This window comes from Salmo salar, chromosome ssa09 (genome assembly GCF_905237065.1).
Source record: "Salmo salar chromosome ssa09, Ssal_v3.1, whole genome shotgun sequence".
In the NCBI taxonomy this organism is placed as follows: Eukaryota; Metazoa; Chordata; class Actinopteri; order Salmoniformes; family Salmonidae; genus Salmo; species Salmo salar.
Window position 1 is genome coordinate 141,936,371 of NC_059450.1, and position 13,497 is coordinate 141,949,867.

Below are 13,497 nucleotides of genomic sequence, written 5' to 3' on the forward strand. Positions count from 1 at the left end.
AATAGGGATGGTGTTGTGGTTGGTATTGTAGCTGTGCCAAACTGTTGCCCATCACAGATCATTATCAATTTAGAATTGACAGTTCAAATCATGCTTTAACTGAGTAAGACCATCTATGTGATTTATGCACAGTTGGCCTATGTACTGTGTGTACTGACTGAATAAGATGAAGGTCTGTGAGTTGTATGACAGCATACCTGACAGAATAACACATGACTTTCAGCACAACGGGAAGTGGCTGTCTATCATATTAACTGAACAGAAAGAACCTTGAGCTGTGGCTATGATAACAACAGAACACCTCTGCATTGAATAACATTCTGTTCACCTGTCCTGATCTGGGTGAAGCACACATTTCCCCTCTATATGTGTATGTGTATATATATATATGTATGTGTATGTATGTATGTATGTATGTATGTATGTATGTATGTATGTATGTATGTATGTATGTATGTATGTATGTATGTATGTATGTATGTGTGTATATTTACATTTAAATCATTTAGCAGACGCTCTTATCCAGAGCGACTTACAAATTGGTGCATTCACCTTATGATATCCAGTGGAACAACCACTTTACAATAGTGCATCTAAATCTTTTAAGGGGGGGGTTAGAAGGATTACTTTATCCTATCCTAGGTATTCCATAAAGAGGTGGGGTTTCAGGTGTCTCCGGAAGGTGGTGATTGACTCCGCTGTCCTGGCGTCGTGAGGGAGCTTGTTCCACCATTGGGGTGCCAGAGCAGCGAACAGTTTTGACTGGGCTGAGCGGAAACTGTGCTTCCTCAGAGGTAGGGGGGCCAGCAGGCCAGAGGTGGATGAACGCAGTGCCCTTGTTTGGGTGTAGGGCCTGATCAGAGCCTGAAGGTATGGAGGTGCCGTTCCCTTCACAGCTCCGTAGGCAATCACCATGGTCTTGTAGCGGATGCGAGCTTCAACTGGAAGCCAGTGGAGAGAGCGGAGGAGCGGGGTGACGTGAGAGAACTTGGGAAGGTTGAACACCAGACGGGCTGCGGCGTTCTGGATGAGTTGTAGGGGTTTAATGGCACAGGCAGGGAGCCCAGCCAACAGCGAGTTGCAGTAATCTAGACGGGAGATGACAAGTGCCTGGATTAGGACCTGCGCCGCTTCCTGTGTGAGGCAGGGTCGTACTCTGCGAATGTTGTAGAGCATGAACCTACAGGATCGGGTCACCGCCTTGATGTTAGTGGAGAACGACAGGGTGTTGTCCAGGATCACGCCAAGGTTCTTAGCACTCTGGGAGGAGGACACAAGGGAGTTGTCAACCGTGATGGCGAGATCATGGAACGGGCAGTCCTTCCCCGGGAGGAAGAGCAGCTCCGTCTTGCCGAGGTTCAGCTTGAGGTGGTGATCCGTCATCCACACTGATATGTCTGACAGACATGCAGAGATGCGATTCGCCGCCTGGTTATCAGAAGGGGGAAAGGAGAAGATTAATTGTGTGTCGTCTGCATAGCAATGATAGGAGAGACCATATGAGGATATGACAGAGCCAAGTGACTTGGTGTATAGCGAGAATAGGAGAGGGCCTAGAACAGAGCCCTGGGGGACACCAGTGGTGAGAGCGCATGGTGCGGAGACAGATTCTCGCCACGCCACCTGGTAGGAGCGACCTGTCAGGTAGGACGCAATCCAAGCGTGGGCCGCGCCGGAGATGCCCAACTCGGAGAGGGTGGAGAGGAGGATCTGATGGTTCACAGTATCAAAGGCAGCAGATAGGTCTAGAAGGATGAGAGCAGAGGAGAGAGAGTTAGCTTTAGCAGTGCGGAGAGCCTCCGTGACACAGAGAAGAGCAGTCTCAGTTGAATGCCCAGTCTTGAAACCTGACTGATTAGGATCAAGAAGGTCATTCTGAGAGAGATAGCAGGAGAGCTGGCCAAGGACGGCACGTTCAAGAGTTTTGGAGAGAAAAGAAAGAAGGGATACTGGTCTGTAGTTGTTGACATCGGAGGGATCGAGTGTAGGTTTTTTCAGAAGGGGTGCAACTCTCGCTCTCTTGAAGACGGAAGGGACGTAGCCAGCGGTCAAGGATGAGTTGATGAGCGAGGTGAGGTAGGGGAGAAGGTCTCCGGAAATGGTCTGGAGAAGAGAGGAGGGGATAGGGTCAAGTGTGCAGGTTGTTGGGTGGCATATGTATATGTATATGTGTATATGTATATCTCTGTAACGTACAGTATGTGTCCCTGCTTGTGTCTGGGTGGATTTGTCTCTGTGCATATATATATATATGTGTGTGTCAGCCGGTATTAGTGTTTTTAATGAGAGAACAGAACAGGGTTTGTATTGATAATGATGGCAGGCTGATTGTGAGTGTGTGTGTGTATAAGTGTTTTTAATGAGGGAATAGAACAGGGATTGTATTGATAATGATGGCAGGCTGATTGTGAGTGTGTGTGTGTGTATTAGTGTTTTCAATGAGAGAATAGAACAGGGATTGTATTGATAATGATGGCAGGTTGATTGCGTTGCGTAGTAGCAGCAGCAGGGTGTGGTTGTTTGTCAACGTAGATGCCTGTCCTGTCCCTCACCACCATCACCACATACCTGAGAGAGCGACTGTGACGTTCCCATGCAGGCAGCCCTACAGGACAGATAGCGTGGATGGTAGAGACGCACTGGGAGCTGAGCCAGTTACCAAACACCAGACGAGTTTAGAGCTGTGAAACAATACCAAAATATGACATGCTGTAGGTCTGTACCAAGAGATTTAGGGTAGGAAACTCCATGGCATTGGGGCTAGATTTTAGGAACTCCATCACCTACCATATCACATCATTACATTTACTCACACCTTGTGACTGCCAAAATAAAGGAAACACCAACATAAGTGTCTTAATAGCGCATTGGGCCACCACGAGACAGAACAGCTTCAATGCACCTTGGCATAGATTCTACATGTGTCTGGAACTCTATAGGAGGGAGGCGACACCATTCTTCCACAAGAAACTCCACCATTTGGTGTTCTGTTGATGGTGCTGGAAAACGCTGTCTCAGGCGCCACCCCCGAATCTCCCATTAGTGTTCAATTGGGTTTGAGATCTGGTGACTGAGATGGCCATGACACATGGTTTGCATTATTTTCATACTCATCAAACCATTCAGTGACCACTCGTGGCCTGTGGATGGGGGCATTGTCATCCTATGGGGGCATAGCCATGGTAGCCCAAATAATGGCCTGCCCAGCATTTTTATACATGACCCTAGGCACGATGGGATGTTAATTGCTTAGTTAACTCAGCAACCACACCTGTGTGGAAACACCTGCTTTCAATATACATTGTATCCCTCATTTACTCAAGTGTTTCCATTATTTTGGCAGTTACCTGTATGTACTGTACTGACATGTTCCATATAATGTGAAATAGCGATCATCAGCATAGCATTAACAACCATTAACAACATACAGAGCGTCATTGACTGTGCTGTGAGTCACCTAGGTATCGGTGACATTAGTGTGAGCAGCTGTTTTGCTCTGCAGTGAGTGCATTCTCCCCTCAAGGCTGGCTGGGAGATTCTTAAGAGATTTTCACTGCTGCCTCTCATTCCTAAACAGATTATTGATAGACTGCACACAGAGAGGGCAACAATCGCAAAGTCACAGAGAGGGCAACAATCGCAAAAAACACCGCTCACTCTTCTAAAACACTATAGGAAAGAACTAAGCTTGCTGAGCTAGAGATAAGGCTTTAGAGAGGGAGACCTCTGCTGGGCAGTTGGTTGTACTGCCAAGACAGGTGACATAGTTAACAGGCGGCTGTGGTTTTTCGCAGGGAACATAGTATTGATGGATGGATCTGTGTGGTCGGTGTGTTTGGACCTGCCTGGATGACGTCAGTGTGGTGATTTGTTGCTCTGAGTAAAAGTTCCGCTAATATCATAAAGCATTAGTAATAGTAGTCTGCTGCAACATCTAGCAGTTCTGTGAAGCTTGTCTACTCTCTGCGTAGGCCGTCTGTGGTCAGACAACCTCATTGATTCAGTCTGTGGTGGCTTGAACAGCCTGTGTTTTGAGTTGGCTGTCTTTGTGGTGGTTCGAACATGCCTGTGTTTTGAGTTGGCTGTCTTTGTGGTGGTTTAAACATGTCTGTGTTTTGTGTTGACTGTCTTTGTGCTGGTTTGAACATGCCTGTGTTTTGAGTTGGCTGTCTTTGTGGTGGTTTGAACAGCCTGTGTTTTGAGTTGGCTGTCTTTGTAGTGGTTCGAACATGCCTGTGTTTTGAGTTGACTGTCTTTGTGGTGGTTTGAACATGCCTGTGTTTTGTGTTGGCTGTCTTTGTGGTAGTTTGAACAGCCTGTGTTTTGTGTTGGCTGTCTTTGTGGTGGTTTGAACAGCCTGTGTTTTGAGTTGGCTGTCTTTGTAGTGGTTCGAACATGCCTGTGTTTTGTCCAGACAGGGAAACCAGTCATTCCGTGAGGCCATGGCTAAGCTGGAGAACCAGCCGCATGTCCGAGGTCTCTCCTTCACCTCCTTCCTCATCCTCCCCTTCCAGAGGATCACAAGACTCAAAATGCTGGTCCAGGTAAGTGGAGCAAGAGAGTGGGCTGAACCAAGATGGGGGGAGCATAGCATTTCTGAATCGCAAATAATAGTTATGATAATGCTTCACTGTGTGCTAATATATTGCAGTATCAGTATCCAGGATGTAAGTTTTGCGTTGAGCTTCTGATGCTGTGTTTGCTTGCAGAACATTCTGAAGAAGGCGGAGGAGAATTCAAAGATGGAGGCCAATGCCATCAAGGCTCACCATCAGCTGGAGCAGGTACGGTAACAGTACCAAACCATTTACAGTACTAAACCAGTTTACAGTACCAAACCAGTCTGGGAGAGATGACAGAGTACTGGATTTGGTTCAGTACTGGCCTGGGGCATGTTCGAGGAAGTAGTGCGGGTTGTGATTATGGGCTCAGGGCGTGTCATGGTGTTGAGTGTTGCATCAAAAACAATCACCACCATCATTATGTTGGGAAGACTTAGTCTTGCCATGAATCTCTATGCTTTGTAAGGAATGATGACTGTCATGATGAGGTTAGTTGTAGTTGCCACAAACAAAGGAATGTGGTTTTAATTGGAGCATCAAGTATAGCCTCTACATAAATATTTGGTTCTCTCTGAAACAGGTTTAGCAATCTTTCCTTTGGACTCACAATTTGCCTATATTCTTTGCCTCCCAGTAATGTTTGTTAACTTCTATGAGCTACGTGGGACGCTAGCGTCCCACCTGCGGGACACAGCCAGTGAAATATCAGGGCGGCAAATTCAAAAACAACAAAATGTCATAATTCACCTTTCTCAAACATACACTTCTCCTTGATGTAACCACATTGTCTGATTTTAAAAAAGGCTTTACAGCCAAAGCAAAACATTAGATTATGTTAGGAGAATACATAGACAAAAATAATCACACAGCCATTTTCCAAGCAAGGACATGTGTCAATAAAACCCAAAACACAGCTAAATGAAGCACTAACCTTTGACGATCTTCATCAGATGACACTCCTAGGACATTGTTACACAATACATGTATGTTTTGTTTGATAAAGTTCATATTTATATCCAAAAACAGCATTTTACATTGGCTCATGATGTTCAGAAAATGTATTCCCACCAAAACCTCCGGTGAATGTGCACATCAATTTACAAAAATACTCATCATAAACGTTGACAAAATATATAACAATTATTTAAAGAATTATAGATAGACTACTCCTGGATGCAACCGCTGTGTCAGATTTTAGAATAGCTTTATGGAGAAAGAACATTTTTCAATATTCTGAGTACATAGCTCAGCCATCACAGCGAGATATACAGACACCTGCCAAGTTCGGGGCAACCTAAACTCAGAATTAGTATTAGAAATATTGTCTTACCTTTGCTGATCTTCGTCAGAATGCACTCCCAGGACTGCTACTTCCACAATAAATTTTGTTTTTGTTCGAAATACTCCATATTTATGTCCAAATACCTCCGTTTTGTTCAAGTGTACTAATCACTTATCCAAAGGCATAACGCGCGAGCGCGGAACCAGAGACAAAGTCAAAATGTTCCATTACCGTACTTAGAAGCATGTCAAACGCTGTTTAAAATCAATATTTATGGTATTTTTAACGTAAAATTGCGATAATATTCCAACCGGACAATAGCATATTCATTCAAGAAGAAAAAGAAGGAACGGCGCGCTCGTGTCACCGTGCATATCCAATCCCTTTGTTGCCAGGCAGTCCACTTAGTAACTGAGCTCCTATTATCTGCCCAGTGACAGGAGAATGCTCAAACCACTTTCTAGAGGCTGTTGACAGCCAATGGAAGCGTTAGGAAGTGCAACGTCACACCACAGACACTGTAGTTTCGATAGAGAATCAAAAGAAGAACTACAATTCTCAGACTTTCCACTTCCTGCTTGGATTTTTCACAGGTTTTTGCCTGCCATATGAGTTCTGTTATACTCACAGACACCATTCAAACAGTTTTAGAAACTTCAGAGTGTTTTCTATCCAAATCTACTAATACTATGCATATTCTAGTTTCTGGGCCAGAGTAGTAACCTGTTTAAATTGGGTACGTTTTTCATCCGGCCGTGAAAATACTGCCCCCTACACCCCAACAGGTTAAAGAGATTCTCCGGTACTTTTATATAATTTTTTGGAAGTAGTTCTGAAAGTGGCACTCATGAGCCACTCGACCTAGTCTCGGGCCTAACAACACCCGTGCCAATATATCCTCCAAACACCGGCTTCTTGGGCATGATCGCTAAATTATACCATGTCATTGTTGAATACTCCTTTCTGATTGGCACGAATGTCATTCTAGAATGTGCATTATTTCCCTATAACGCATGGTATATTTGCACGGTAGAATTCAATGGCTATAGTTCATTTTTACATGTTTTGTTTGAGCTGCTTTTGAAAGCAAAAGTCGAATTGAAAACATATTGGTATTATTGAATTTGATTTTTCTAATAGAAAGATTGAACTGATGATTTGGTTAAGCAAGTCTGTTTGTTTGGTTACCACGACAACTATTGTAGCTACAGTTGAAGTCAGAAGTTTACATACACCTTAGCAAAGTACATTTAAACTCAGTTTCACAATTTCTGACATTTAACCCTAGTAAAAATGCTGTGTCTTAGGTCAGTTAAGATCACCACTTTATTTTAAGAATGTGAAATGTCAGAATAATAGTAGAGTGATTTATTTCAACGTGCATTCTTTCATCACATTCCCAGTGAGTCAGAAGTTTACATACACTCAATTAGTATTTGGTAGCATTGCCTTTAACCTGTTATGGCTAGGGGGCAGTATTTTCACAGCCGGATAAAAAACGTACCCGATTTAATCTGATTATTACTCCTGCCCAGAAACTAGAATATGCATATAATTATTAGCTTTGGATAGAAAACACTCCAAAGTTTCTAAAACTGCTTGAATGGTGTCTGTGAGTATAACAGAACTCATTTGGCAGGCCAAAACCTGAGAAGATTCCATGCAGGAAGTGCCCTGTCTGACAATTTCTTGCCCTTCTTGATTATCTCTATCCATTACAGAGGATCTCTGCTGTTACGTGACACTTCCTACGGCTCCCATGGGCTCTCAGAAGGCGGCAAAAAGCTGAATCGTGGCTTTGCAGGCTCTGGCTGAAAAAAAAGTAGCGCGTTTGGGTAGTGGCTGGTTACAGTACTGTGAGACTCAGGCGCGTGCCCGCGTCGACCCCATGCCTTGTTTTCTTTCGTCTGTTTACCTAAACGCAGATTCCCGGTCGGAATATTATCGCTTTTTTACGAGAAAAATGGCATAAAAATGGATTTTAAACAGCGGTTGACATGCTTCGAAGTACGGTAATGGAATATTTAGAAATCTTTTGTCACGAATTGCGCCATGCTCGTGACCCTTATTTACACTTCGGATAGTGTCTTGAACGCACGAACAAAACACCGCTATTTGGATATAACGATGGATTATTTTGAACCAAACCAACATTTGTTATTGAAGTAGCAGTCCTGGGAGTGCATTCTGACGAAGAACACCAAAGGTAATCAAACTTTTGTAATAGTAAATCGGAGTTTGGTCAGGGCTAAACTTGGTCGGTGTCTAAATGGCTAGCCGTGATGGCTGGGCTATCTACTGAGAATATTGCAAAATGTGCTTTCACCGAAAAGCCATTTTAAAATCGGACATATCGAGTGCATAGAGGAGTTCTGTATTTATAATTCTTAAAATAATTTATGTTTTTTGTGAACGTTTATCATGAGTAATTTAGTAAATTCACCGGATGTTTGCGGGGGGTATGCTAGTTCTGTACGTCACATGCTAATGTAAAAAAGCTGGTTTTTGATATAAATATGAACTTGATTGAACAAAACATGCATGCATTGTATAACATAATGTCCTAGGGTTGTCATCTGATGAAGATCATCAAAGGTTAGTGCTGCATTTAGCTGTGGTTTTGTTTTTTGTGACATTATATGCTAGCTTGAAAAATGGGTGTGTGATTATTTCTGGCTGGGTACTCTGCTGACATAATCTAATGTTTTGCTTTCGCTGTAAAGCCTTTTTGAAATCGGACAGTGTGGTTAGATTAACGAGAGTCTTGTCTTTAAAATGCTGTAAAATAGTCATATGTTTGAAAAATTGAAGTTTTCGGATTTTAGAGGAGTTTGTATTTCGCGCCACGCCCATCATTGGATATTGGAGCAGGTGTTCCGCTAGCGGAACGTCTAGATGTAAGAGGTTAAATTGTTTAACTTGGGTCAAATGTTTCAGGTAGCCTTCCACAAGCTTCCCACAATAAGTTGGGTGAATTTTGGCCCATTTCTCCTGACAGAGCTGGTGTAACTGAGTCAGGTTTGTAGGCCTCCTTGCTCGCACACGCTTTTTCAGTTCTGCCCACAAATTTTCTCTAGGGTTGAGGTCAGGGCTTTGTGATGGCCACTCCAAAATACCTTGACTTTGTTGTCCTTAAACCATTTTGCCACAACTTTGGAAGTATGCTTGGGGCCATTGTCCATTTGGAAGCCCAATTTGCAACCAAGCTTTAACTTCCTGACTGATGTCTTGAGATGTTGCTTCAATATAGCCACATAATTTTCCTCCCTCATGATGCCATCTATTTTGTGAAGTGTTCTTCGGCTTGCAAGCCTCCCCCTTTTTCATCCAAACATAATGATGGTCATTATGGCCAAACCGTTCTATTTTTGTTTCATCAGACCAGAGGACATTTAACAAAAACGCACAATCTTTGTCCCCATGTGCAGTTGCAAACCTTAGTCTGGCTTTTTTATGGCGGTTTTGGAGCAGTGATTCCTTCCTTGCTGAGCAGCCTTTCAGGTTATGTCGATATAGGACTCGTTTTACTGTGGATATATACTGTTGTACCTGTTTCCTCCAGCATCTTCACAAGGTTCTTTGCTGCTGTTCTGGGATTGATTTGCACTTTTTGCACCAAAGTATGTTCATCTCTAGGAGACAGAACGCATCTCCTTCCTGAGCGGTATGATGGCTGTGTGGTCCCATGGTGTTTATACTTGCGTACTATTGTTTGTACAGATGAACGTAGTTCCTTCAGGTGTTTGGAAATTGCTCCCAAGGATGAACCAGACTTGTGGAGGTGTACAATTGTTTTTCTGAGGTCTTGGCTGATTTCTTTTGATTTTCCCATGATGTCAAGCAAAGAGGCACTGAGTTTGAAGGTAGGCCTTGAAATACATCCACAGGTACACCTCCAATTGACTCAAATGATGTCAATTAGCCTATCAGAAGCTTCTAAAGCCATGACATCATTTTCAGGAATTTTCCAAGCTGTTTAAAGGCACAGTCAACTTACTGTATGTAAACTTCTGACCCACTGGAATTGTGATACAGTGTTAAGTTAAATAAATTAATTAAGTTAAATAATCTGTCTGTAAACAATTGTTGGAAAAATTATTTGTGTCATGCACAAAGTAGATTGACAAAACTATAGTTTGTTAACTAGTATGGGCTATGTGGGACGCTAGCGTCCCACCTGCGGGACACAGCCAGTGAAATAGCAGGGCGGCAAATTCAAAACAGCAAAAATCTCATAATTCAAATTTCTCAAACATACAACTATTTTACACCATTGTAAAGATACACGTCTCCTTAACCCAACCACATTGTCCGGTTTTAAAAAGGCTTTACGGCGAAAGCAAAACATTAGATTATGTTAGGAGAGTGCCTAAAAAATAAAAGCCACACAGCCATTTTCCAAGCAAGGACAGGCATCACAAAAACCAGAAATACAGCTAAAATTAACCCCTGTGCGGCCAGCGAAAAATCATATCGCCATTAGCATAACAAAATTTAATAATAAAAAAAAAAAAATGTTTTTTCAAATTATATCGTTTTATAGATACCCCTCTCCTGAATCGAACCACGTTGTCCGATTTCAAAAAGGCTTTACAGCAAAAGCAAAACATTAGATTGTTAGGAGTATATCGTAAAAGTAGCCACATAGCCATTTTCCGACCAACCACATGCATCACAACTAACCAAAAAACAGCTAAATGCAGCACTAACCTTTGACAATCTTCATCAGATGACACACCTAGGACATCATGTTACACAATACATGCATTCTTTTGTTCGATAAAGTTCATATTTATATATAAAAACTGCATTTTACATCGGTGCGTAACGTTGACTTAACTATTTTCCCTCAAATGCATCCGATGAAACAAAGCTACAATTTACTAAATTACTATTCGAAAACATTTTTAAAACGTAATATTGTCATTCTAAGATTTATAGATGAATATCTCTTGAAAGCACCTGTAATACCAGATTTAAAAATAACTTTACTGGGTAATCACACTTTGCGATAAAAGGGGATGCGATACTCAGAAAATTACCTAGTAAATATAGGTCTGCGCCATTTTGGAACAATCGCATATCACATCTAGTCTTGTATACTATTGTCAATAATCCCTTACCTTTGGTTGTCTTCATCAGAAAGCACTTCCAGGAATCCCAGGTCCACAACAAATGTATTTTCGTTCGAAAAAATTACTCCTTTATGTTCCAAGAGCTTGTTCTTGTTAGCGCGTCTGAAGGCTGCTCCAAAACTTCCGTCGGCCACGGGACAGCTATTTCGAGAAAAAGCATTTTTTTTCCATTTAGGTTCGTTCAAACATGTCAAACGTTCTATAACATAAATCTTCAGGGCCTGTTTCAACAAGAGAGCCAATAAGATTCGAGGGGGACGATTGCATTGTGTTTCAAAACGTTTCGAAAGGGGAGGGTAGACAAGGCCGCCGGCGTCATAATGGTGATGGCCCTCCTCATGTGACCAATTTCAACAGCGTCTCATTCATTCAGTTTTAACAGTAGGAGACTCAAACCACTTTGTAAAGACTGGGGACATCTAGTGGAAGCAATAGGAAGTGCTCAATGAACCATAGCTCACGGTGTGAGTAATAGGTAAAGATGTGAAGTTGAGTCCACAATTCAGAATTCCACATCCTGTTACGATCGGTCTCGGGGTTTTGACTGCCATATGAGTTCTGTTATACTCACAGACACCATTCAAACAGTTTTAGAAACTTTAGGGTGTTTTCTATCCACAAGTATTAATTATATGCATATCATAGCTTCTGAGTTTGAGTAGGAGGCCGTTTAAAATGGGCACAAATTTTTTTCAAAAATCGCTTTAGCGCCCCCTATCCTAGGGGAACGCCAAGAGGTTAAGCACTAACCTTTGATGATCTTCATCAGATGGCACTCATAGGACTTCATGTTATACAATACATGTATGTTTTGCTCGATAAAGTTCATATTTATATCCAAAAACCCCATTTTACATTGGCCCATAATGTTCAGAAATGCTTTTCCTCCGAAAACTTCCAGTGAATGAGCACATCAATTTACAGAAATACTCATCATAAACGTTGATAAAATATTAAACTGTTATTCAAAGAATTATAGATAAACATCTCCTTAATGCAACTGCTGTGACAGATTTCAAAAAAGCTTCACAGGAAAAGCGCACTTTGCAATAATCTGAGTACGGCGCTCAGAAAACAACAGCAGGCAATACAGATACCCGCTATTTTGGAGTCATCTAAAATCATAAATAGCATTATAAATATTCACTTACCTTTGATGATCTTCATCAGAATGCACTCCTAGGAATCCCAGGTCCACAATAAATGTTGTTTTGTTCGATAAAGTCCATAATTTATGTCCTTTTTGTTCGCACATTCAGTAAGCTACTCCAAATGTAGGAAGCGTGCAGAAAATTTCACGACAAAGTTAAAAAAAAGTTATATTTACGTTCGTAGAAACATGTGAAACGATGAATAGCATCAATCTTTAGGGCCTTTTTAACATAAAACTTCAATAATATTCCAACCGGACGATTCCAATGTCTTGAAAAATGTAATGGAACACAGCTAACTCTCACGTGAATGCACGCCAATGAACTCATGTCCACTCCTGAGTCAACAACTTCCAACTTCCTTTGTTCGCTCTCTGTTCACCATAGAAGCCTCAAACAACTTTCTAAAGACTGTTGACATCTAGTGGAAGCCTTAGGAAGTGCAAAATGAACCCTAAGTCACTGTATACTGAAACGGCCCAGTCTTGAAAAACTACAAACCACTTCCTGGTTGGATTTTCTCTCAGGTTTTTGCCTGCCATATGAGTTCTGTTATACTCACAGACATCATTCAAACAGTTCTAGAAACTTCAGAGTGTTTCTATCCAAATCTACTAATAATATGCACATCCTACATTCTGAGCCCAAGTAGTAGGCAGTTTAATTTGGGCACGTCATTCATCCGAATTTCCGAATACTGGCCCGTCACTAAAAAGTTTTAACAAGAAATTTGTGGAGTGGTTGAAAAATGAGTTTTAATGACTCCAACGTAATTGTATGTAAACTTCCGACTTAAACTGTATCTAGTAAACTTGCTAGCTACTTCAGTGGATGTTGAACACATTTCTATTGGCAAATGAACACATTTCTAGTGGCAAATGTGTTAAATTATAGCCTTGGTATAAGGGATATTCAACTCGGGGCTCTTAGAGTTCTCTGGAAAATAATGCAACTCTGTAGGTCAGTTCCGAACACACCTTCTACATCGTTCATTATTTTCCATAGAGTGCATTACCCTCGTTGATTATCCCTTACATAAACTACACATTGACACATCCAGCCCAAAGCAGGAGATTTAAAAAATACTTACTAGTCACCAAAGTTCCAGAGCATGTCTTTAACTGCCTATATACAATTCCAAGGGAGTGTTGGGATGTGTTCCTTATATAATGGTTTGTTTGCCCGATTGTCAGATTGTGAAGGAGTGCAACGAGGGTGTGAGGAAGATGAGTCGTACAGAGGAACTCATCAGCATTGAGAAAACACTGGAGTTCAAGTCTAAGGTACCTGCAGTCGCCAGTCATGTGACAGCATGTCAATATTCTGTATAGTCAGTGAAATTGCCAGACTGGCACAAACAGACGTGG

General features: G+C 41.8%; 1 protein-coding gene across 2 annotated transcripts in view; it reads left to right on the forward strand.

Moving 5' to 3' along the window:
* Positions 1–13,497, forward strand: part of LOC106613164 (ephexin-1) — a 30,135-nt gene that overhangs the window by 11,075 nt on the left and 5,563 nt on the right. For both annotated transcript variants that reach the window (XR_006771218.1, XM_045724737.1), the window contains exons 8-10: positions 4,415–4,544; positions 4,710–4,784; positions 13,324–13,413. Coding sequence is in view for 1 of the 2 variants with exons in the window: in XM_045724737.1 (XP_045580693.1) it covers positions 4,415–4,544; positions 4,710–4,784; positions 13,324–13,413 (295 nt within the window). In the remaining variant the exon portion in view is untranslated. The remainder of the gene's footprint in view (positions 1–4,414; positions 4,545–4,709; positions 4,785–13,323; positions 13,414–13,497) is intronic.